Source organism: Schistocerca nitens, chromosome 1 (assembly GCF_023898315.1).
Source record: "Schistocerca nitens isolate TAMUIC-IGC-003100 chromosome 1, iqSchNite1.1, whole genome shotgun sequence".
NCBI classification, from domain to species: domain Eukaryota; kingdom Metazoa; phylum Arthropoda; class Insecta; order Orthoptera; family Acrididae; genus Schistocerca; species Schistocerca nitens.
In genome coordinates, this window is record NC_064614.1 from 1,176,545,890 (window position 1) to 1,176,573,160 (window position 27,271).

At 38.6% G+C, this 27,271-nt stretch overlaps 1 protein-coding gene across 1 annotated transcript in view; it reads right to left on the bottom strand.

Annotated features, from left to right (window-relative positions):
* The window catches only part of LOC126238990 (GTPase Era, mitochondrial), a 48,937-nt gene extending 36,514 nt beyond the window's left edge, over window positions 1-12,423 (bottom strand). Inside the window, exons 1-3 of the mRNA XM_049947826.1 lie at window positions 11,920-12,423; window positions 11,017-11,141; window positions 1,446-1,620 (exon numbers count right to left, since the gene is read on the bottom strand). Of these exons, the coding sequence (XP_049803783.1) occupies window positions 1,446-1,620; window positions 11,017-11,141; window positions 11,920-12,168 (549 nt within the window). The 5' untranslated portion in view covers window positions 12,169-12,423. The remainder of the gene's footprint in view (window positions 1-1,445; window positions 1,621-11,016; window positions 11,142-11,919) is intronic.
* Window positions 12,424-27,271: the final 14,848 nt, after the last annotated feature.

Sequence of the window (27,271 nt, forward strand, 5' to 3'; positions counted from 1 at the left end):
GTGCAAGATTGACTTGGTTTCAAATAGTGCAGTACATGACCTCAGTTCATGGCTTGTAGAAAATAAACTAACGTTAAATCACAATAAGACTCAGTTTTTACAGTTTCTAACACACAATTCAACAAAACCTGACATTTTAATCTCACAGAACGGGCATATGATTTGTGAAACTAAACAGTTCAAATTTCTAGGTGTTCAGATAGATTGTAAGCTGTCGTGGAAAGCCCACGTTCAGGATCTTGTTCAAAGACTTAATACTGCCATTTTTACTATTCGAATGGTATCAAAAGTGAGTGATACTTCGACACATAAATTATTCTATTTTGCTTATTTTCATTCACTTATGTCGTATGGTATTATACTTTGGGGTAACTCTTCCGATTTTACAAGGATATTTTTGGCTCAGAAACGGGCGGTTTGGGCAATAAGTAGTGTGAGTTCACGAACCTCTTGTCGACCTCTGTTCACGAGTCTGGGTATTTTGACATTGGCCCCTCAATATGTATATTCCTTACTGTCGTTTCTTGTTACCAGTATTAGTTTATTCCCAAGAATAAGCAGCTTTCACTCGGTTAATACTCGGCAGAAATCAAACCTGCATTTGGATTGGACTTCCTTAACTCTTGTGCAAAAAGGTGTGCACTATACTGCTGCATCCATTTTCAATAAGCTGCCACTCGAATTCAAAAATCTTAACAGTAATCCACGCTCTTTCAAATCGAAACTGAAGAGTTTCCTCATGGGTCACTCCTTCTACTCTGTCAAGGAGTTTCTTGAAAAATTAAGCTGATTCTTATTGTATTGCTGATAGTGTTTACTTAAACTTATGGACTGACTTTTTTCAGGTTCATGAACATTTATTTTTATCTGTTATTACTTTTATGTTGTAAGTTCATGTACTGACACGTTCCATGACCTTGGAGATTTGCTCCTCAATTTGGTCCTATGGAACGTGACGTGTAAATAAATAAATAAACCTGGAGTGGAAACTAAAAACACTGTATATAATCTTGTGTTAAATTCATAATACAACGGACTTGTAAAAGGTATACTGTACATAATATTTTTACCTTTGAAAACACTTAAATAAACTAAGTCTGGTTTAACACTATACAAGGTTTCACCCCCTTTGCTATTTAATATATGACTTGGATAAACAGGTAACCAAATGATGACTTGATGACTGTAACCAAACAATGACTCATAACCAGCTAGCAAATTAAAGAGAGATAGAAGGGGGGGGGGGGACATACAGGAATTTTAAAACAACTTCAGTGTTTCTGATCCTCTTTTAAAGTGTTGTTTAGTGGTCCTGGAGTCCGTGCAGTATAAAAAACATTGTGGATGAGTGACAACTCTGTAGTTATGAAAGTAAAACCTTTTTTCCATAATTTGTCTTATTACATTGCAATTTGAAAGAAATTTGTTTCAAATGAGCTTCTTACCTTATTAAGAACCAAAAACGACGATTTCTCGGGATATAGCTCAAGTAATCGCAATACTTTGGCATCTAGGGATCCAGATGTCCAACGGTTGCTAACATCATGTATGACTCCAAGTAAGTCTGCCTCCATTAATGCAAGTTCACTATCTTGTAGAAATGACTCTTCTAAATTGAACCTGCAAATAACAGAAAAGTATAGCTGTTAGTGTGACCCTTTATCATCCTTCCTTCTCTCTCCTTTTTTTCCACTTTGCTACTGGGGAAGGGGTTGAGGAGGGGGAGGGAATAATTAAATATGGTATAGATCCTTCTCTCCCTGTCTTCTAATCTTTTCATTTGAAAATAGTTATGGTTACATATTTCCAGCACTTTGCATCTTTAGAATTTCTTGCTTCATCTCTAGATGACTCACTGACATTCAGTTGTTCTTGCTTGCACTGTATGTATCACTTCACAATACTTGTGATGTGGTCAGCAGCTGATATTAGTGGCAATTGTCTTGATAGTCATATATGGCTCTCCCAACATTAGACAATGGTGGTGCTACATGCGCACAATGTTTAGAGGCAGCACGGATGGCTTCTGGTTCACGTGCCATGAGTGTTCTGTGGCCTATACAGAGGCAATGGCTCTGGCTTTTCAGTAGTTAAACTTTGTATCTGAGGATGGAGGCCAGTAGAAAAGTCAATATATCACATCAAATTGATTTAAGGGTCTGGCTGTAAACCCAACAAACATACTTGAATCACTATGTTGGAAAAGTCTATGCAGTCATACGGAAGATTTTATTTTCATACCTTGAATAAAAATTAAAACTGAAGCCCAACACGTAAGAATGTTCGTTACAAATGGCTCCTCTCCCACTCCCTTGTAACATGGTATAGGATCTTTGACAAACAGGTACAAATGAAAGGGGCAGGTGGAGGACAATGAAACAAGCAAATAATCCTAATAAACAAAGGCCCAGAGACCACATTACTGCATATGTGAACACCTTATAAGAGTCATCGAGGATCAAAACTGCAGATATGAGGACAAATACTTTACAGCATTTTTTCTACATAGTCACCACTCATGTAAAGGCAGGCTTCAGCACATCACCTCATCAATGCCCATACACATTTAAAAATGCCAGGCATGTTCTGAATGCACTGACAACCACCCACAAAGAATTGCCAGAGTTCATTGATGCTATCAACAGGACTGGAAAACACCAAAGACACTAAATACTCACATGCAAAAAAAATTCAATGGGTTCAAGTCGGGGAACATGGGAGGCCATGGTAACGATGAAGCATGACCAATACATTTTTTGACGAAGATTTGTGCCACATGAAAGAGTGCTCGTGCAGCATTATGATGCATCCCGTATACACCATTTCACCATTAGGAAGAACATACAAATAGTCAATTAGCTTGTGTTACAGTAAATAATTACCAGACATCACAGACATAGATTACCAAAAGCTGCCACAATGTAACATTAATGCTGTTCTAGGACACTTCTTCCATGTAATCTGGATCCAACTTGTGCATTACATATGACATAAATAATGTTTGGCATAAAATTAATGATGCTATAAGTGTTCCTCTTTGAAATATTTACAAGTACACAATGCAATGCTTATTATATTGAGAGGTGTAGCACGTTAACATAGTTTAAAGTTATTATTTGTTAACAAACATTTGATAAATGAACTGTTTGTCTGTTATTTGACAGCATGTAAGATGTAATAGCAATTTGTAACTTGACTTCATTTGGCTTACCAATGTGGAGGAAATAACCTGCAGACAATTTCACAAAATTCATTTAAGTAATTATGGGAAAAATTTGTAACTTAAGGAATTTATCAAGAACATGACAGACAGTTCCACCGAAATATGGTCACAGTTGGCTCCTACATTATAAATAGGCTACACTGAATGTGAATAACAAGGTCCAACTGCAGTAAATGAAAATCAAAGCCAAGAGCAAGCCTATCGTACCAAGCAGAGTAAAAAGTTTTACAATATTTTTATAGAGTAAAAAGTTTTACAATATTTTTATATACATACATCAGAATAACGAACTTGTGGACAGATTAGATTAGATTCAATTTTCATTCCATAGACCCAAAACTTACGACGATTCTCATTGGTGTGGAACAAGTCAGAAAGTATAACAGAAGAAAACATAAAACATTTGAATATAATACTCACTACCCTGATCATTTGTCAAGAGTGTGTCAAAATAGGTGAATACATTACAGTAAACTGGAACTGCTAATATTTACAGAATTAATACTCTGTCAGAATGAAACATGTTGCGCATATTTAATAAATTTATCATACACAAAATACCTACTCCTTACAGTTGTGACCAAGTGCTGTCAAAACTGAAAGGTAACAGACATTTTTACCTGAGCTGATCTAACAGCCCCTTAATATGTTCATCTATGGAGTAGAAGGAGTTGCCTATCAAAATGTTTTCAAACTCTGTTTAAACTGTGCTTTATCTGAAACCAGATTTTTAATTATTGCTGGCAATTTATTGAAAATGTGTCTGCCTGAATACTGGACCAATTTTTGGACCAAGGTAGGTAATTTTAGGTCTTTATGTAGATTGTTCTTATTCCTAATGTTGATACGACGTATTGAGCTATTTGTTGGAAATAGAGATACATTACTTGCAACAAACTTCATTAAGGAATAAATATACTGAGAAGCAGTGGTTAGAATACAAAGTTCCTTGAACAGGTTTCTACATGATGTTCTCGAATTTACACCACAAATGAGTTTTATTAGATGCTTTTGCACACCAAAAGGTTTTGCTCGGTTTGACAAGTTACCCCAGAATATGATCCCATATGACATAATAGAATGAAAGTAGGCAAAGTATGCACATTTTTTTATATTTATATCTCCCACAGCTGACATTATTCTTACTGCAAATACAGACTTGTTTAGCTGCTTCAGTAACTCTACGGTATGCCCTTCCAAACTTAATTTATTATCGAGTTGTAGTCCCAGGCGCTTCAGTCTGGAACTGCGCGACCGCTACAGTCGCAGGTATGAATCCTGCCTCGGGCATGGATGTGTGTGATGTCCTTAGATTAGTTATGTTTAAGTAGTTCTAAGTTCTAGGAGACTGATGACCTCCGATGTTAAGTCCCATAGTGCTCAGAGCCATTTGAGCCATTTGTAGTCCCAGAAATTTAACACTGTCAACCTACTCGATTGCATATCTTCATATGTTATACAGATGCTGGAATGAAATTTCTTAAAGGTTCCGAACTAAATATAGTGGGTCTTTTCAAAGTTTAATGACAGTGAATTAGCTTTAAACCATTTATTAATTTGATTAGCAGCTGTTTATAAATTTGTACTTGACTTTCTACTTATTGCAATGTTTGTATAATCTGCAAACAAAACAAACTCAGCATCTGGCAATATAACAGATGAGTGGTAATTAATGTACACCAGACAAAGCAACATACCCAAGATGGAACCTCGAGGGACACCACATACAACTAATTCCCAATCAGATGAGGACTGCTTCCTGCACAGGTATTTCACAACAATATCTTTTGTTTCCTGTTAATATACAAGACTCAAACCATTTCGTAGCACTATCGGTAACACCATAATATTCCAATTTACTTAAGAGAATGCTGTGATTCACACAGTCAAAGACTCTTGACAGGTCATAGAAAATACCAGCAGCCTCTAATTTGTTATCTAATGAATTAAGTACATTCTCACTGTACATGTAAATAGCTTTCCCTATACCGGTACCCTTAAGAAACCCAACCTGTGACTTGGACGATATATTATTTGCAGTCAGATGCTTAAGGAGACACATGAACACCGCCTTTCAAATATTTTTGAAAACGCTGGCAAAAGTGAAACTGGTTGATAGTTTAATCCTATCTCTTTATCCCTCTTCTTGTAAAGAGGCTTAACTTCCGCATATTTTAGCCAGTCTGGAAATGTTCCGCTGACAAGAGACTGATAACCAAATAAGTTAAGGCAGAAGTCAACTCGGATGAGCACTGTTTAATTCACTGATATGTTATCATGACCACCAGAATACTTTGATTTTAAGGATTTTATGATGGATTTGCATAACGGACTTGCCTATAGAGTTTTTATTATCTGCAGCATATACTTCTACCAGTGGGTTTATAGCCCATTTTGAGAAATCATTTCTGGCCACACAGAACCTTAAATTCCACACCTGGTTGATGTTTACTTATGATATCATTACAATCTGGACTCAGAGTGAGGATATCCTGGCCCTATGTGGTTCTGTGAGCCAGTTTCCTGCATGTTGACCTCCACTCACAAATGTATCTATTTAGAGTGCATAAAAATTTCCAAACACCCCCAATACCTCTGCTTCAACATTTGACAACTATTGAACACTGAAAAGTCCCTCCTATACAGCCTGCTCACCCATAAACACAGCAGTTTCAGTGACAAATATACCCTCTGCAAGTGAGTTTGAGGTCTTGCTGAGGTATTTGCAGACTTAAATTACACGCCCGCCTCTGTTCAGAAACATGTCCTCCGTGACGTAGCTTATGCATACCTAACACTCTCCAAACATCTGTTGATCAGCCACAAGAAAGCATCCTCTTTATAAGTACCATTCACGACTAAACAACTAAATCCCGTTCTCCACCATGGCTTCGACTACATACCGTTTTGCACTAAAATAAAAAAAAACCTCCCCTACAATCCTTCTGACTCCTTTGCAAGTTTGTACACTGTTTCCAAATACCTGCCCCGTGGGTCATATTCCTGTGGGAGTTACAGGTGCAACACCAGGTCCATACAAGTGCTCATTACCTATTCCAGCCCTGACACTGGCTTTTCCTAACTGATTGAAGGTAGGGCTACCTTAGGTATGCAGTTACATTATACATCAATTCTTCTGTAACCACTGCATAACATTCTATATGGGCATGACTATGGACAAACTGCCTAGATGAGTAGCCACAGCCATACTGCATATTAAGGTGGATTGGACCTTCCACTTCTTGAGTGTGGTGCACAACACGCGCGTGTTGAGTGAAATGTTTTGTATTGAGATCATCTGAGCCTTGGTGCTGGATGTGTGAAGTCAATGGCAGTGTTTGTAGTTCCAAACGTAAACTTTAGAAGTTTTTTCAGTTAGTTGTCAAAATTTTTTTTTTTTTTTTTTTTTTTTTTGTTTTTTTTTTTTTTTTTGTTTAGCTGTTTGGCATTTTTGTTAGGTGTTACTGGTTCGCTGTTAGTGGTGTGGTAAGATGTTTAATTTATTTGTGGCTTCTGTTGTTAGCTATGGATGTTGTTGTTGTTGTTGTGGTCTTCAGTCCTGAGACTGGTTTGATGCAGCTCTCCATGCTACTCTATCCTGTGAAAGCTTCTTCATCTCCCAGTACCTACTGCAACCTACGTCCTTCTGAATCTGCTTAGAGTATTCATCTCTTGGCCTCCCTCTATGATTTTTACCCTCCACACTGCCCTCCAATGCTAAATTTGTGATCCCTTAATGCCTCAGAACATGTCCTACCAACCGGTCCCTTCTTCTTGTCAAGTTGTGCCACAAACTCCTCTTCTCCCCAATTCTATTCAATACCTCCTCATTAGTTATGTGATCTACCCATCTAATCTTCAGCATTCTTCTGTAGCACCACATTTCGAAAGCTTCTATTCTCTTCCTGTCCAAACTATTTATCGTCCATGTTTCACTTCCATACATGGCTACACTCCATACAAATACTTTCAGAAACGACTTCCTGACACTTAAATCTATACTCGATGTTAGCAAATTTCTCTACTTCAGAAACGCTTTCCTTGCCATTGCCAGTTTACATTTTATATCCTCTCTACTTCGACCATCATCAGTTATTTTGCTCCCCAAATAGCAAAACTCCTTTACTAGTTTAAGTGTCTCATTTCCTAATCTAATTCCCTCAGCATCACCCGACTTAATTCGACTACATTCCATTATCCTCGTTTTGCTTTTGTTGATGTTCATCTTGTATCCTCCTTTCATGACACTGTCCATACCATTCAATTGCTCTTCCAAATCCTTTGCTGTCTCTGACAGAATCACAATGTCATCGGCGAACCTAAGTTTTTATTTCTTCTCCATGGATTTTAATACCTACTCCAAATTTTTCTTTTGTTTCCTTTACTGCTTCCTCAATATACAGATTGAATAACATTGGGGAGAGGCTACAGCCCTGTCTCACTCCCTTCCCAACCGCTGCTTCTCTTTCATGCCCCTCGACTCTTATAACTGCCACCTGGTTTCTGTACAAACTGTAAATAGCCTTTCGCTCCCTGTATTTTACCCCTGCCACCTTCAGAATTTGAAAGAGAGTATTCCAGTTAACGTTGTCAAAAGCTTTCTCCAAGTCTACAAATGCTAGAAACGTAGGTTTGCCTTTCCTTAATGTAGCTTCTAAGATAAGTCGTAAGGTCAGTATTGCCTCACGTGTTCGAATATTTCTATGGAATACAAACTGATCTTCCCCAAGGTTGGCTTCTACTAGTTTTTCCATTCGTCTGTAAAGAATTCGTGTTAGTATTTTGCAGCTGTGACTTATTAAACTGATAGTTCGGTAATTTTCACATCTGTCAACACCTGCTTTCTTTGGGATTGGAATTATTATATTCTTCTTGAAGTCTGACGGTATTTCGCCTGTCTCATACATCTTGCTCACCAGATGGTAGAGTTTTGTCAGGGCTGGCTCTCCCAAGGCAATCAGTAGTTCCAATGGAATGTTGTCTACTCCTAGGGCCTTGTTTCAGCTTAGGTCTTTCAGTACTCTGTCATACTCTTCACACATCATATATCCCATTTCATCTTTATCTACATCCTCTTCCATTTCCATAATATTGTCCTCACGTACATCACCCTTGTACAGACCCTCTATACACTCCGTCCACCTTTCTGCTTTCTCTTCTTTGCTTAGAACTGGGTTTCCATTTGAGCTCTTGATATTCATACAAGTGGTTCTCTTTTCTCCAAAGGTCTCTTTAATTTTCCTGTAGGCAGTATCTATCTTACCCCTAGTGAGATAAGCCTCTACATCCTTACATTTGTCCTCTAGCCATTCCTGCTTAGCCATTTTGCACTTCCTGTCAATCTCATTTTTGAGACGTTTGTATTCCTTTTTTCCTGCTTCATTTACTGCATTTTTATATTTTCTCCTTTCATCAACTAAATTCAATATTTCTTCTGTTACCCAAGGATTTCTACTAGCCCTCGTCTTTTTACCTGCTTGATCCTCTGCTGCCTTCACTACTTCATCCCTCAGAGTTACCCATTCTTCTTCTACTGTATTTCTTTCCCCCATTTGTGACAATTGTTCCCTTATGCTCTCCCTGAAACTCTGTACAACCTCTGGTTTAATCAGTTTGTCCAGATTCCATCCCCTTAAATTCCCACCTTTTTGCAGTTTCTTCAGTTTTAATCTACAGCTCATAACTAATAGATTGTGGCCAGAGTCCACATCTGTCCCTGGAAATGTCTTACCTGGTTCCTAAATCTCTGTCTTACCATTATATAATCTATCTGATACCTTCTAGTATTTCCAGGATTCTTCCATGTGTACAACGTTCTTTTATGGTTCTTGAACCAAGTGTTAGCTATGATTAAGTTATGCTCTGTGCAAAATTCTACCAGACGGCTTCCTCTTTCATTTCTTTCCCCCAATCCATATTCACATACTATGTTTCCTTCTCTCCCTTTTCCTACTCTCGAATTCCAGTCACCCATGACTATTAAATTTTCGTCTCCCTTCACTACCTGAATAATTTCTTTTCTCTCATCATACATTTCTTCAATTTCTTCATCATCTGCAGAGCTAGTTGGCAAATAAACTTGTACTACTGTAGTAGGCGTGGGCTTCGTGTCTATCTTGGCCACAATAATGCGTTTACTGTGCTGTTTGTACTAGCTTACCCGCACTCCTATTTTTTTATTCATTATTAAACCTACTCCTGCATTACCCCTATTTGATTTTGTATTTATAACCCTGTATTCACCTGACCAAAAGTCTTGTTCCTCCTGCCACCGAACTTCACTAATTCCCACTATATCTAACTTTAACCTATCCATTTCCCTTTTTAAATTTTCTAACCTACCTGCCCGATTAAGGGATCTAACATTCCATGCTCCGATCCGCAGAACGCGTTTTCTTTCTGCTGATAACGACATCCTCCTGAGTATTCCCCACCCGGAGATCCGAATGGGGGACTATTTTACCTCCGGAATATTTTACCCAAGAGGACGCCATCATCATTTAATCATACAGTAAAGCTGCATGCCCTCGGGAAAAATTACGGCTGTAGTTTCCCCTTGCTTTCAGCAGTTCGCAGTACCAGCACAGAAAGGCTGTTTTGGTTAGTGTTACAAGGCCAGATCAGTCAATCATCCAGACTATTGCCCCTGCAACTACTGAAAAGGCTGCTGCCCCACTTCAGGAACCACACGTTTGTCTGGCCTCTCAACAGATACCCCTCCATTGTGGTTGTACCTACAGTACGGCCATCTGTATCGCTGAGGCACGCAAGCATCCCCACCAACGGCAAGGTCCATGGTTCATGGGGGGGATATGGTTCATGGGGATGGATATGAGAATGAACTATAGCAGTGCTAGGTCGTGGTTGGAAATTGGGGAGGACATGTTGTCCGTCATTAAATTCATCCAATTAGCCTACTTCAAATGATTGCTGAGATTGTGAGAGAAATGACTGATTCCAATTTTCATAGTTGTAGTTGCTGGTTTTTGTTAGTGTCAGCTGTGGTTGACCTATATAAGTCAAGGGAAGTGTCAAATTCCTGTACATTTTTTTGGTGTAGTGGAATGTTGTAATTTTTTTTTTATTTTTGTTATTTTGTGTGTTGAGGGATCATGGTGTGTTGTTTTTGCTATTATATCTAGAGCTCGTCCCCACCCTGAACACCCCCCCCCCCCCAGGTTTCCCACGGTTGTCCCATTAGTTTGATTGTATATTTGGAGGGAGATGTTATTGCCATATTTATATGTATTTTTGTGTTAGTTGCCGTGTGCATTTAATGACATCATAGGAGCAATATTGTAGAGCTTAGAATAGCCATTTCCGCCATATTGATTACATAATGATTCAAAGCAGGCAGGTGGAATCGAACACTTCTGTAATCCCTAAAATTCTTTCCATGACTTATTCTCTGTTCCCATCAACCCCTAATGTCAATCTGCATAGTTCCTTATCCACATCAACCTCCTACCTCCCCGCCCCCTTTCTCTATTTCTACTACTGGGTTCTGTCTTCCCCCTTGTAGTTTCCTAGCCTGCCCCAATATGTTCTACCCTGGCACCCACTTTACTACACCCCTCCCCCCATGTCCAACACTCAGCCCTCTCTTTCCTCATCTTCCAATCCCTCACCAACTACACAAGCCACGGCTGTTGATTGATACTCCAGTTAAGCTCCACTATCAGGAGACAGCAGTGGTGTTCTCTCTCTCTCTCTTTCCCTGTGTGTGTGTTACTTAATGTTCTATTAGCATAACGTTTCTTTTAGCATTATTATTCATGCAGAAACACACTAACCTTTGCATCTCTGTAGCTGTAACCAATCCAGGTGTATCAAGAAATATTATTTGAGTGGTGTCTTGAATTGATACAGCCCGAGCACGACATCTTGTTGTGTGCACTTTCTTGGATACAGGACACAGCTGCATGGAAAAAATGTATTTAAAAAAAATTCATACAACGCTACAAAAAGTACTGACTGCTGAGTGTAACATTATATATTTTTGGTTTCATCCATTAATGCTCCCTTTGAACAAACAAAAATAAGCCTTATTAAGTTTTTAAATTGCAACAGGATCCACATCCAAAACCATTTTCCTGAATAACAATCTGCTGCACTGGCCGATGCTGGTTGTGTTAGAAAATTCTTTTATTTTGCATTCATCACTACTTTGCAGCGATTGTCTTCACAACTCTAGTAGCTGTGAAGCATTTGATTGCCCAGCCTCAGCAGATTAATCTCAAAATTGACTTGGAATCTTTTACTTCTGTATAATTACAGTTAACTGACTACTAGTTATTCGATTCAATGTCTGTCACAGTTTGATCCATACAATGGTTAACAATAAAAAATACCTAAAGTCACGGTAAAATAAAAATAATGATAAAAGAAACAAAAATTTTACAGCTTTATGCTCAGAGTCGGATTGGGTAAGATAAAGAGTGAAGAATGATCAGCTGCATGTAACAATAACAAAGTGAGTACCTCAGTTTTAACACTTAAACTCGAAGCAAAATGAATTTAAAATACAAAGATGTGCTTGTTCTATTGCCTATCAAGGTAATTTTAGCGAAATGACCAAAAATGCAAGCTAACTGCGAGAAGACAAAACAGAAAACAAATAACATCATTGATCACTTTCGAATTAATTCTGGAAAGACAAACTCTACGACTCGATAATTAGCACCGGTAAAACTTACCATTCTGCCAGTCAACTGATTGATTAAACTGCTTTTACCAGCATTGGGTGCACCGATAATAGCAACTTTCACTAATTTCGTTTCTTCACACTTGTCGTGTGAAGAATCTTCTAAATGTCTTGACTCTTGAAACACTGTAGTCGAAGCCGCAGCATTTTCAGAAAACTGTCTTTTAACACTTTGCGTTAACTTAAATACCGTTTTTAAGGCACGAGTTAGCCTTGCACAATTTACTTGTCCGCTTAACATTGCAATAACTTTTGCACACTATAAAAATTCCCAAGTTTTCGACGTGGAAACTATAAAATCTCACTCGTTTCTCAGTAATAAATGTTGCCACCAACATAACCCACACATTTTCTTTGATAATACTATGTTTCTGCTTTTCCACGCTACCATGTTTACAAACAAAACAAAGGTGTATAACAATAACAGTCGCGACACTCCGTCATAGAGTAAATATCTCTGGAGTGAGCATTGCGTTCTGCGCATGTTGTCAACATTAAACCACAGTCTAACATAAGACTGTGATTAAACCAGGACTGTCACGTGTTTTCGGGACTTCGCTGTGCCTGTGTGCTTTCCGCAGCGTTTGAAGTTTATAATATCAAGAGTTTTTGTTGTGTTTCACCGTTTGTTGATAGTGTAATAGCGATGGTGAATTACTGTTGTTGCTACGGATGCAAAGAAAAATATGTGAAAGGAGGGCTAGTAACTTTTCATTGGATACATACCATATATCTCTAATTATAGTTATCATATTAGTAAGACACACGGTATATGTTTAAAAATGTCCAGACGCATTATAATTAAGGCTTGATTCTGTAGACCTATTTTTCTACGATTTTATGACTATATAATAGATATTACGGCTCGTACAAAAGCTTACAAACAATCGCGTCCTCTCGTAAATTTGCTAGTGGAAGAGGAAAGGGAATGGTTAGTTGTTTCAGCAAATACTATCCTCCATGCATTTATGAGTGACTTGTCGATTGTGTATACAGTTTACTCGGTCTACTATTTGTTTAATAAACTGGAAGCAAGTACGTAAAATGCGTTAAATAAATACTTCAAAGTGTCACCAATAAGAAAAATTGTGCTTTAGATTGCAAAAACGAGAAAATAAATACACAGAAATAGCAGAAAAAAGGACGAATTAGAAGGGATATAATCGCTAATGTGTGGCAAATTCGGTGTTTTTCGGACACTTGCAAAAATGTGCGTCAGGCTCGGTAATACTATAGAGTGCCTTATCATACCGAAAACTACCAAAAATCGAGTGCATCTGAGCTGTGACACCTATTGCAAAGAAGCAGAATGCAATATCACTTTCCCTTAAAAGTTACGTAGCTGGTTTATTCCCATAATCAAATGGATACTGTTAAAATGTCTGCGCAACATATATAAATAATCCACGACACGTACGAAAAGAATCCGTCTGTATTAGGGATGTAGTGACATTCTAAATATACAGGGCGCTATACGGACAAACACACGTCGTCCCGAGATCACGTGACCAGGCCGGCAATATGTGTTGACAACACGAAATCTGTTCTGCGCATGTGAATGCTCACTCCAGAGATGTTTACCCTATGCACTCCGTATCCTTTTCGTTAACCGCAGCAACAGCAGCGCCCAAAGCGGTCAGCAAGCTACACTTCTGAATACGTTACTGGATGAGTACGAATACTAACGTTTACATTGATCTGTAACATAGCTTTCACGACAGGTAATCTGTATAGTGACATAAAAATCGACAATAACTACAAAATGACACCAAGTTTTTAGGTTCCTAAGTACCCTGGAAGGTACGATACTGTACATTACAGGACAGGCTATTTACGATTATCTTGTCATGGACACAGTTATTTACCGAAAAATGTCGTTTACCTTTAATAATAAAAACACCGGAAGATATGACCTTTTACAGAAAGACATTGTACATCTACCCAAGAAAATGTAGATTTGTTCACTGCACTTTCAGCTAAATCAGTGGTTTTGGGACATAGAAATCCTATATGGAATGTAATATCTATAATATGTAATGTATGAAATAAGCCACCACAGCTGTAGCTTTAGTGGAAATGCCACACTTAGTTAATTAGGTAGTTACCATCATGTTACACGGATCATTTTGCATGATAAATTGTCGTGACGTTGAACGAGTCATTTTACATTCATATTTCAAATTAATTTTTACATCTATTTGTAATTTAAACATCACCATATAATTTTTCCCCCGAAATGAGAACAAGATATACAGATTGATTTAGAAATTCCTACCCACCACCATTTACAAATTACAACCATAGAAATTCTTCCTCAGAATAGAAGGAACTCTCTAAGACAAACTTTTTCAATTTATTTTCAAATAAATCGTCAGAAGCAATAAAACTGTTTCCCAACACAGAAGAAACAAATTCCACAATTGTTGCTAAATTTGAGCCATAAACGGCAAGACTCGTGAATACATCCACTTTTGAAGCAGAAGTAATTCCGTTTACAAAATTATTTGTCTATTAGAAAGCTGAGAGAAGTGTAAGAATGGGCGAATCACTAGACCCCACAAAACATGTTTCAATGTCAAGGATAGTGCCTCTGATAATAACAACAGACAATGGAAATATAGGCTTCACGTGCTTGAAATAATTGTTTACATTCTCTTGCTTTCAGCGGAGTAAGCTGAAACGACTCACATATTCAGAAGTATTTTTTTGTGCATTAGTTATAGCTTAGGTAAATGAATCAGTGTGATTCGGTTGCTTTTGCATGTATTTCACGATAATTTATGTCTCTTGGTAATTTACTAACACATGGAATGCACAGTTAATAACTATTTCGTTGATTAAGTAGAAAATAGTTAAAACGAACATTATCCTTATGACACTTGTGACTGACTACTTTCTCACCGCTTGGAGCGCTAGTGTCGCTCTAGCTGTCAAAAGGTAACAACTTTCGCGCCTGAAAATGTCATGGCTGGGTTTTTTAGACTGTGGTATTACAGGCCATATATGACCAATGTGTTGTATTGCTCTGTAGCGACTGCCACTCCCGTCGACTGCTGTGACTGCACACGTTAGTTCTGTTTGCTCCGTCCATAGATACTATTGTGTCGGGAATTCAGTGACTGCACGGCAACAAATGAATGGCGTAAACCGCTAAGTTTGAATCCGCCACTTGGAGTGCTGAATAATGTTGTTGCCTATTCCTTGGAGTTATAACTATTGTTTTTATGTTTATTCTGTTTCTTGGTTACTGTTTTTGTTGTTTACAAGTTTCCCGTAGCAACTGTGCTTCTTTTCCTGTAATACCAAGTAATAAGCCGTTCAAGTATATTCTCAGTGCATGTTTGAATATTTATTTAGTACCGGTAGCTCTATACAACGAAAATATACCCATCAGCTCGTTGCTCATTAAATGTAGCAAGATTGCCAACAGTATAAAAGTACTGCGTGTCTCTGTGGAATACCATAAACTCGGTAGTTAAAAAAGAAAAAACCTTTATAAATTGTAAACAGGAGTTACTGAAGCTAAAAGAATTTGTATCCAGCCAGCAAGTAACAATCTAAAACAGCGAAACTTGAATGCCTAAAGGCTTTTGAAGTGCTTTCCGAAGTGGATTCAATGAGCACGATGGTAAAAGTCAAAAAATTGGACAGGCTTCTCAAAAAGTAAAGAAGCCATTGGTCGTTGAAACTAGAAAAAACACGAAAAATACTTTCCGAAAAGATATGTGGTTAAAATATCGAAAACAAGTGCACAAAACAGTTATGACATGAATAACTTTGCAATCTATGAAACGGGATTTCAACAAAGTTGGAAAGTGAGAAAAATTTATAATATGCAGAACATAAAAACAATACTAGTCAGAAGAGATGCAAAACTCCAAATCCCCAAATTAAAAAATATATATAAAAACAAAAAAATGAAATATGAAGGAATCTGTTAGTTGGCTGTCACAGCCATGAAATTTCTGCAACACTGATGAAAATGTGTATTTTCGACATGTCTGGTTTTGTAAAGACAGGGGCTCCATTAAGTGAAATAACGAACTTGATAAAATTAACTGAAGTTCTATTTTGAAAAAGGGCCATTTTGTCATGTTGCTGGGAAGATCACACGATATTTGTAGAAATGAGATGTACAAGACCACCTCAAAAGAAGTAAGGAAAGGTTTGCATAATTTTACTTATACACATGTACTCATTGTAACTATATCACATCACCATTATTTACCATCCTGGTCATGTGTGAACTACCATCTGAGGGTTGGATCATTCATTTCCAGCGACCTCTAACTAGACTGGCTTAGGTTCCCCCTGATGCTAGATCAGTATTTGCTATCTACCCACCCCCTGTGCTATGTACGCTGTTAGAAGCTATGTTCCTACACTTTGTGAACCGTACACGTTGTCCATCTACTTTATTTTGTCCGCAAGAATTCTTCTGTTTTTGTTAATCAGCGTCCTTGGATTACTCCATTGTGCGTTTTTGATCATCGGCCATTCGCAACCTCTCCTCGCCTTGTAGATCGTTGTCACAGTTGCCTCACCCTCGCCTGTTGCTGTTGTCACGACCACATGGTCATGGACATCGGTCCTGTCATCCCTGCCATCTGGGAGACATTTCATTGATGGTCACTTGTTCATCATCCACAACTTTGCCTCAGCCTGTCATCTTCAGCAGTGCTTCAGTGACCATCCACATTTCTCAATGCCGATCACTGTCATCTGTCATCATGGATCATCCCACCATGCCATTTGTCTATACTTCGCTATCTAATGCTGCCCCTGTTAGTAAATGGAGCATGTCCTCTCAGTCACAACCCCACATCTATTCTCCCCTACTGAAAAATCGTCTCTCACCCCAACCACAACACATACGTCTCTCCCCACATCTCCATTCAATTTCTCTTTCAGCTGGGACTCTCCAGCCACCACATCTACCGTTTTCATGTTTGTAGCAACTCACAGAGCAACAGTAGAAATGTGTAACGTCACGATCATTCCATCGGTTGCATCACACCAACCAACACAAACCATGCTCAAAGACCTGCACTACTCATAGATAAAACTCAACAACAATCTGTCCCACCACCCCACATCCCACAACCATTCTTTCATCCAACAGCAATTAAAAAACCAGCAAAACGCCAAACCAGTGACACTTCTCCCAGAAACACACCCTAAAAACCCCAAACCTGTTGTAACAAAACTCCTCCCTCTGTAACATCTTCCCTGCCATTCATACCATCACCCTCTCCAGCCTGAATCCAAATTCCTCAAATCCAAACACATGACTCTGGAAGTTAAAAAGTATATCCCCAACCTCTATACCCAACACATCATGCTGAGGAAGGCCTCAATCCCCGTACCTCAACTTCTGTATGGGCCTCCTCTCCAAAATAACCTACATTACCTTTGATCTAAAAACAGCACTTGCATCTCACACTAACACACTCCAGGCCAAAAACCCAAACCTATCCATCACCCTCCCACCCTCATTGCTGTAATCACAAAGGTGGACCTCAAGAATACTGATGAGGAAGTGGAATCTGAATTGAACATCCAGCCAACTGGAGAAGTCCACAAAGCCGTACTCATCAATAACAATCTTAATCTCACTTACCTCATCTGTTATTTACCGAATCTGCCTCCACCATAGATCGTCTCTTTAACGAGGGGGGCCTGATATATCACTGCCACCAAAAAATTGAACATTCTGAATCCCATCCTCAATCTTGCCACTGCCAGAAATGTCTCTGCTACAATGATCTCACTGCCGACTGCAACAACCCACCCAATAGTCCTCACTGTGAAGCCTTTCATTTTCTTCAACAATGCCCTAACCTTGCTTCCCCTTCTATCTACAATCACTCCCAGCCCACCTCTTCTGCAAAATGCTGAGCCCCGACCAACTAAACCTGAGCTCACAGTCCTGATCCATCTGAATTGATAATCCTATCTATATCAACAATTCTATCCCCTGCCCCTCCCCCCTCCCGAAAATTGCTCTGAAGAAGTTATAAATTTCAAGATGATTGTATCCACACACCCTCCAATAAATCCCCACTGCTGTTCACTCCATCTTCCAGCTCTACACCCAAGCTTCTACTCCCCACCCACCTTGATCCCCAGTTTAAACCTCCTCTATTCCTCACACATAGAAACCACGCCTATTCCTTGTCTTGGCACAACAGCACTCCACTGTATAACTCCATAACATCTGTTCCTTCACTACAAACAAACCCCTTCTTATTATACCCTTTTATTTTAGCCTTTTGTTGGGAGTATTCCAGTCTCTGTCTTGCCCTATAGTTTTTACCCTCTACAGCTCCTTCTACTACCATTGAGGTTATTCCCTAATGTCTCAACACATGTCCTTCATCCTGTTCCTTCTTTTTGTCAGTGTTTGCCTTTTGTTCCTTTCTTTGCTCATTCTGCTGGGAACTTCCTCATTCCTTACCTTATTTGTCCACCGACTTTTCAACATTTTCCTGTAGGACCATATCTCAAACGCTCCAGTCTTCTTCTGTTTTAGTTTTCCCACTCTCCATGATTCACTGCCATGCAATGCTGTACTCCATGCATACTTTCTGAAAAATTTCTTCCACAAATTAAGGTTTGATACTAGTAGACTTCTCTTGGCTAGGAATGCCTTTTTGCTTGTGCTAGTCAGCTTATTATGTCCTCCTTGCCCGATCCATCATGGATTAATTTGCTGCCCAGGTAGCAGAATTCTTTAACTTCATCTACTTCCTCAGATATGATGTTAAAAAGTTGCTCGCTGTTCTCATTTCTGCTACTTCTCATTACTTTCGTCTTTCTTCAGTTTATTCTCAGTTCATATTCTGTACTTATTAGATTGTTCATCCTATTCAACAGATTATATTATTATTCTTTCTTCACACTCAATGAGGATAGCAATGTCATCAGCGAATTTTGTCATCGATATCCTTTCACCTTGAACTGTAATCCCAGTCTTGAACCTTTCTTTTATTTCTGCCATTGCTTCTTTGATGTGTAAATTGAACAATAGGGGTGAAAGATTGAATCCATGTCTTACATCATTTTCAGCTCCTTATTCTTCGTCTTCCAATCATATTGTTGCCTCTTCTTCTTGTACATACTGTGTATTACCTGTCTTTCCCTACAGCTTTCTCCTATTTTTCTCGAAATTTTGAACATGTTGCACCTTCTCAAATTGTCAAACCCTTTTCGTAGGTTGCCAAATTATATGAGCATGTCCTGATTTTTCTTCTGTCTTGCTTCTGTTATCAAGCACGACGTCAAAACTGCCTCTCTGGCGCGTTTACCTCTGCTAAAGTCAAACTGATCATTGCCTAACATATCCTCAATTTTCTTTTTCTTTCTTCTGTATATTATCTCTGTTAGTAACTTGGATGCATGAACTGTTAGCTGATTGTGCGATAGTTCTTGCACTTATCTGCTCTTGCCATCTCCAGAATTGTGTGGATGATCTTTTTTCTGAAAATCTGATGGTACATCGCCAGTCTCATAGATTCTACTTCTCAGGTTTAATAGTCATATGATTGCCTCCCCAAGCAATGATTTTAGAAATTATCAACCCCATCTGCCTTATTTCATTTTATGTCTTTCTGAGCTCTTTTTAATTCTGGTTCTAATACTGAATCCCCTATGCTTCATTATCGACTCCAATTTTTTTCTTCTGTCATGTTATCAGACCTCCTAGAGGCCTTCAGTGTACTCTTTCTGCCTACCCACTTTCTCCTTTGCATTTAAGAATTGAATTCTCATTACACTATAAATGTCAGCAATTTTGCGTTTAATTTCACCAAAGGTTGTTTTGACATTTCTACATGCTACGTCAGTACTCTCGATGATTATTTCTTGTTCGATTTCTTCACATCTTTCCTGAACCCATTTCGCCTTGGCTGCCCTGCGCTTCCCACTTATTTCATTTGTAAGGGATTTATATTGATTTATTCCTTTCTTTCTATGAACTTTTTTCTTTCCTTTTTTGATGATCAGTTGGAGTATTTCTTCTGCTAACCAAGGTTTCTTGACAGTTACCTTCCTTGTGCCTATGTTTGTCTGCCCAGCATCTGTGATGGCCCTTTTTAGAGAAGACCACTCCTCTTCAACTAAACTGCCTACTCTCTTTCTTATTGCAATATCAACATCCTTAGTGAATGCCAAACATGACTCGCTATTCCTCAGTACTTCAGTATCCCATTTCCTCCACACTGATTCGTCTGGACGATTCTATTAAACTTCAGTCCACTCTCCATCATTACTAATTTGTGATTTGAGTCTATGCCTGCACCTGGATATACCTTACAATCCAATATCTGATTTCAGAATCTCTGTCCGACCATAATGTAATCCAGTTGGAATTTTCCTGTGTGTCCAGATCTTTACCAAGTTTAACTCCTCCTCTTAGGACTGCTGAACAGCGTAGTCGCTATTACCATCTGAAATTTACTGCAGAACTCTATTAATTCTTTCTTCTGTCTCATTCCTACTGCCAAACCCATATCCCCCCCCCCCCATAACGCTTTCTTCTGTTCCATCCCCCGCAGCTATGTTCCAATCCCCCATTATTATTAGATTTTCATTTCCACTTATGTGCTGAATTACTCGTTCAACATCCTCATATACTTTCTGTGTCTCATCATCTCCTGCTTGTCATGTTAGCATGTATATCTGAAATATCATTGATAGCATTGGTTTACTACCAAATCTGATTAGAACATCCCTGTCACTAAACTTTTCTCAGTACAAAATCCCTGCATTCTTTTTAAATGAGACCTTCCTCCAAACTTATCATATCATCCGCCTCTCTCTCTATATTCTACACTGCACAGATAATCCCTGGCCAGTGGTGATGCTGTAATCGCCCACCAAATCACATCCCTAGTCGATCACAACTCTTATATAATAATCTCGCAGAACACCTTATTCTTATCTCTTCTTCAAAACCTTAACCTTACCTATACCACCCATCCCCTATGACTTTTTCACCAATATCGACCATATCTTTTCCACCTGTGTTGTTGCCACTGCCCTTCACATCCACAGCAGATCTCCTGCAGAACTCTAGCGGTGAGCTTAGTTTACAGACCTCCTCCAAAGGGATATTATCAGATACCATCTTAGCTTCTCCCAACTTTCTTTGACTACTCACTGCAGCAGTCCTAGATCCAATTGGAAGTCACCACCTACCTGTTCTTCTCAGCATCCTCATCCCAGTGCACTCTATTCCAATCTTCATCCTACAGTTATACACAACTACTCCTGTACCAACTGGAATGCCTACCAGGAATCCATAGATATCCAAATATGAAGCTAACTTTCCAGCAACTTCATAATATTATTCATGTCGTGTCCTACATGCAACAGACTTTGTCAGATATAATATTCATCCACATTCCTACTAAGACCATATATTTTCATCACTCCCCCCCCCCCCAAAAAACACACAAGCCATACTCCTCTTCTGAGAAACTGCTCCTTCCTACTGAGTAGTGATTGGCATATACTCATAAACCACTGGACAATACAAAAACACACCAAGAACTTATCCAATGTTAATAAAATAGCTTGGCTGGTGCCAGACATGCCTCAGACTCAGCTCTACCCGCCCCGTTAACTCTTCCAAGTATTAGAAAGCATTCCATTGACTTGATAGCAGTAATACTCTCCCTCACTACCTGGTCCTCCATAACAACCAGAGAAAAGCCGAGCACTATGTATCATTTCTCCTTGACCTCTTCTCTGTTCCTGATGACCCTGATTTTGACTACTTATTATTCCCTACAGTCCATGAATGCACACATACTTCTGCTCCATCCCTGGCTCCCAGGTTCCACTATTTGGACAACAAAACACAAATGGAAATAAATACACTTACTACAGCACATGGAATAAAACAATCCCTTCACGAAAAGTGCGATACTTTTTCTGGTCACCACTGCATTACCTATCAACACCTAAAAGTATGCCCCATCTCCTTTCTCGCCACCCTTGCATCCCTTTAAAACACAATCTTCTCCACAGGCTACTATCCGTAACTGTGAAAAACTCCCAAAATCCTGCCTTTTCCCAAACTGCACAAACCCCCTATCAATATTTTCTCTTACCACTCAGTAAGCCTCACCTGAGTATTAAGCAAGGTCTTTGAATCCATCCTTTCCTAACACATCCATCAACACCTGAGCCAACGCCACCACCCCCTATTAACCAGTGTGGCAGTCCCTCCAAATCCTTGAATTTCATGTGCTTTGCCTTGCTTCACCCCCTCCTGCCTCCACCACATTGATCCTCTGCCATCTCATCGAATTCCTACGCCACCTCATCGATGTCAAACACCTCCTCATATACTACAGCATCTCCAGTGGATTCCAAATAAATCCATCGCTCTCCCTCTGATCACAAATCCCGATATGCTGCCATACTTTTACAAACATGTACCACCATCCCTACACCAGGACACAGTATCCTATCCTTATGCAACTTCAACCAGTTCTCTCACCCAGACAATGAAACCCACCTGATAATGATATGTCCTGCAACTATAATTCCCCACCCATTCCACCCTGCATCAGGGCCCCTCCTCCTATCCTTTTTCCATCTCCATCTCTACCCACCCCTTTCCCCTCTCCTTATCATGGCCCTGCCCACCCACCAAACCAATCTTATCTATCCAAATTCCCACTATCCATTCATTTTCATAGACATCTTCCAATAGCCTTGTCTTTACTCTTACCCCTGTCCTCTCTACACAACATCCATTGTTTTCCTCCCCTGAAAACATTTTTCCGGAAGTGCACTCCAGCTTTTTAGTGAAGGTGCTCTCCCCCCTTGTAGTGTATATCACTGTCCTTATCAGCATGTTTTAATTATCTATTTACATGTTCTTTTATCTTTACTTGTCAGTCTTTTGGATTTTAATTTTTTTACGAAACACAGAAAAACGGTGTTGTGTATTATGTAATTAATGTTATTTAGTTCGTCTTCTTAAGATTTTAAAAATGTTTTAATTTTGCATCCTTAAATTACGTTGCTGTGTCTTCATTTATACCGTAATTCTCTTGGCTGATTAGTTATATGTGAAGATGTGTATAAGGGAAGAAGTGGCAAACAAGCATAAAGTAGGTCTACAAAGTGTTTTGTGTAAGTTGCAAGGACATCATTCAGTCCGTGCCATCCCCATGGCGTTATTGTGAAACTTTACGAAACTAGTGTGACTATATAAAAACAATCGTAATAACTAAAATATTGATAAAAGTCATAAAGACGATGTGTTGTGATTATTGCAGTGAAATATTTGAAAACAATATAGAAAAAGAACAATGAAAATTACTATTAATAAGAAAACTATGTATTTCAAGGATAATCTGTGAACAAATATAAAAATTAATAGACAGTCGTCTAACGAGGAAGAAAGAGAAAAAACTAACTACTCTTAATTTTGTTCTTGATTGTAGAAGGACGACACTGACGATTCGTGATGAGAATGGCACGTGTTTGTTACTAATACTGTAAGATAAACATTCTTATGATAATAAACGTTAATTCTATACATGTGTTAACTTGTGTTTTCCTTTCAATAATGTAGGGAAAAGCATCCCATAATCATTACTGAACAATTTGCAATTTTCATATACTGATCTGATTTTGTTTCAAAGACGCCATTACGGGCAAGCAAATAATCTTAAGTTTTTCATTACGCCACACGGCTTAAAATAGGAACTCACTCGCTGCTTAAGTGTTTCATTTGAAAGTGAATTAATATTTCATTGCAGAAACAGTTTTTGTGTTAGCCTGGACCAGTCAGCACGGATCAGGTCTCAGACAATTCACTACATAAAAAATAATTGTAATTTAGATGTAAATAGAAAATATCTTGCAAATAATTTTAATCAGTTCTATAGCAAGATTTCAATGCGAACCTCACAGAAAGTCCAGAGTCTCTCCTCATTAACAGAACAATGAAGCTGGTCGGATTTTAATGTGTGCGACATTTAGCTTTGCTACATTTCATGTCTAATACATTAAACACAAATATGCTAGACTGCTTACTCGCAGTTGAAAAGAAATTAACATTACTCGCACAACAATCAAAGCCTTTCACGTAACTGTCAAGATTTTGGTGCACTTTAACACAGCGTTTCAGCTTCCTGTTGCAGAGCGGCACATCGCATCTGCAAACGACGAAAGGTACGTGAAACATAATATTCTAATAACAACAGGCCCCCAGAAATCTAAAGTGTCTGGGGCCAAGGCGCTCAAGAAAAAGATAATTTCTTCTTATTGAAAATAGTAAAGCTCCATTAAGGTGGCTTTAATGGTGTTGCACTTTCTAATTTGCAACCTTTCATATCAGAGAACACATTACGTTTAATAGAATTGAGTATGCTGCATTTACAACTGTATTTACCATTGATACTGAGAATAAGTCATCTTAATTATTTCTTGTACTACACGAACATTGACAATAACATCATACAATTCGGATATTAGTACAAGAAGCAAATTAACACGTGGTTTAAACCGAAAAGGACAGAAGCAAGCAATCAGATCTTAAGTCAAGTGCTAATTTCTATGTAGCTTAAACCAAAAAGACAGGGATGAATGAAACATAGCTTTTACGAGCTCCAGAAGGAAATTCACCTATTGATGGTCACCAGCAAGCAGAAGCCACACGCAAAATGTTTTTTGGGGTGAAGAGCAGCTATAATAAAGTGGAAATTGGAAACATCCACTGAAGAAAGGTAGAATCCCACATCTAGTGAACTAACAAGCCAAAAGGAAAACGCCAGGATTACCATTCCTGGAAGAATCAAGATTTTTTCCCACCAGAGACACTAGTGCAAAAATGTAAGGTAAGAGGTCAAGCAATAAATAATATATTGCCTGTTCCTAATTTCAAGTTGCTCCATCAAAATGTTCAGTCTCTGACCAATGAATTACTGAGATGGTCTTAATGTTAAAGGATCTGAATGCTATTTTTGTCCTATGCTTTACAAAGAAATTGACTTAATCAGGATATTTTAGAGCTGACATACCTCCCCCAACTCAAACTTACAATCATTTTTTGTAGGGAAATATTAAATCTTGTGTGTATGATAGATGCAGAGAAAATACAGAATTCGACAGTGTAACTGAATATAATAATATGACCAGTGAAAAAGATACAGAACTCTCTACAGTTGAATTACCAAAGCAAAATGCAATTGTTGTTTGGAGGTCACCATATGGATAAAAAAAGTATTAAATCACATGGCGAAACTTTTGGAAAAAATTGACTCTCCCAAGAAAACATAATCACACGCTGTGACTTGACTACTGATTCCTCGACATCTGAGCAATTTCTAAGACGGTACTACAGATTTACTACAGCCATTCAGCGTAAGAAGCACTCACAAATAAGTACACATTTAATGAACCGAAAATAAATTAATTGTTTGACAACGAGCTCAGAGAAGTTGTTTTGTCTGTTAACATAAGAGAACTGAACAGGAAATTCTGGGGAGGTATAGGCTACTCTGCCTGTAAACTGAGAAGCGAGCATAGCTCATGTTGAGGGAAGTTGCCTTTCCCAGAAAAACACTACAGCTGCCAGCAGGGTTACTAAGAATCAGTTTGCCCTCTAGCAGTGTAGAAACAGTATACTGAGACTTACTTAGATTCTGTCCATATGTATTCTTGGGTAAGCATTATTAGCAACTCATATCTGTGATCCATATAGTGTTAACGCACTTGTGGAAAATAAACGTGTTCTTGATATGTCTGTGCACTGCATCGCCTGTGATTCGTAAGGCACTTGCTGGATGGATCAGTATAACTTTGTGAAACACCACGCAGTTGCTTCTTGTGACGTAGTAGGGTTGAGAAAGATGGGAATCGCCAGATCGCTCTTCAGTTTGCAGACATATGGAGAAGGGAAGTGCATGACCACAACATGGCAACGTGCGTTGCCTCACTTTTTACTCTTCCCCCGCCCCCCCCCCCCCCCCTCACCCCTACTGCCAACCCTGTTACGCTACCAGAACAAAATTTATCCCTCAATACGATTTTACTGCACTCAGTTGTGGCACGCACACACTCAATATTTGTTCTTAACCCACTTGATTTAACAGTAAACATTAATTTTATTCAAATAAAACACCATTTTTAACTATCTAATAATTTCCCATCCCCTTTAACATGAAACTATTAGACCTAAAAAAATTGATAGAACCTTTTCTGTGGGAAATTTAATGTAGTTTAATCTTCTGTAGGGAAGCATTTTCGCTTTAAGACACTGTTTTTGGTTAATGAAGAAAAACATAAAAATGGGATCTTCAGAAACTCTGCCACCCTCACCCTCACACCGCCCAGTCAGAATTTTTATTATGTTGTTCCTGCCACTGCAGGCTACTACTGTACAAACATTTGTTACTAGACGAACTTTTTCCCCTGTTTGACTGTTTGTGGTCTTCGTTCCCTGGGCTACAGAACTGATTAAGATAACGATAAACTAACTGATCCCAGATAAGTGGCTAGTGCTTTCAACCATTATTTAACGAATATAGCACAGTGGCTGATGAATGTACAACATGACAAGCAGCCAGTGAGAGGGCGCAGTCTGGTAACAATTGTGCAAATATATTATTCACGTAGCTGGAAACATCCGAGGAACTATCTAAATAAATATTGAATCGATACTGATAAAATAACAGATGCTACAGTAAAAGCTAATGCAGCATTTATTGTACTTTCACTAGCAGACATAGTAAATTCACCACTGCAGAGTGATGTATCTCCAAATAGATTAAAAACTGCTAAAGTAACACCTCTGCGTGAAAAGTGTTCCAAATGTGAAACTGCTAATTATAGGTCAGTTTTTGATTTGCCAGGTTTCAACAAAACTATGTAAAAATGTTACTTAGAAGATTAACAGCTTTGTTAAATGAAGAATGCTAGTAAATTACTCACAGTACAGGTTCAGATTTGGAAAGCCAACTCAGTCAGCAACTTTTGTCTTTTTAAATGAAACGTTAACAGTTGCAGGTGATAAACAATGTGGGCCTATAATGTCTTTTTTATTTTTTTGATCTTAGAGAATCTTTTGATGTTACTGATAACGACTTTCTCTGGCATAAATTAAATAATTACAGAATTAGAGGCCAGTCAATAATTTAGAAGGCGATGGAAAACGCAACAATGCTTTCTTCTGTTTCAGGATTGCCAGCAAACATGGCGTTATCGTTTGAACAACGGAAATGGGTGCTGAAGCGTTACTAGAAAACAGAGAATGTGAGTGCGATAGGCCGACATTGGAGAGTTGAATCTGGAACACCACCACCGACATAAGTAACAATTAC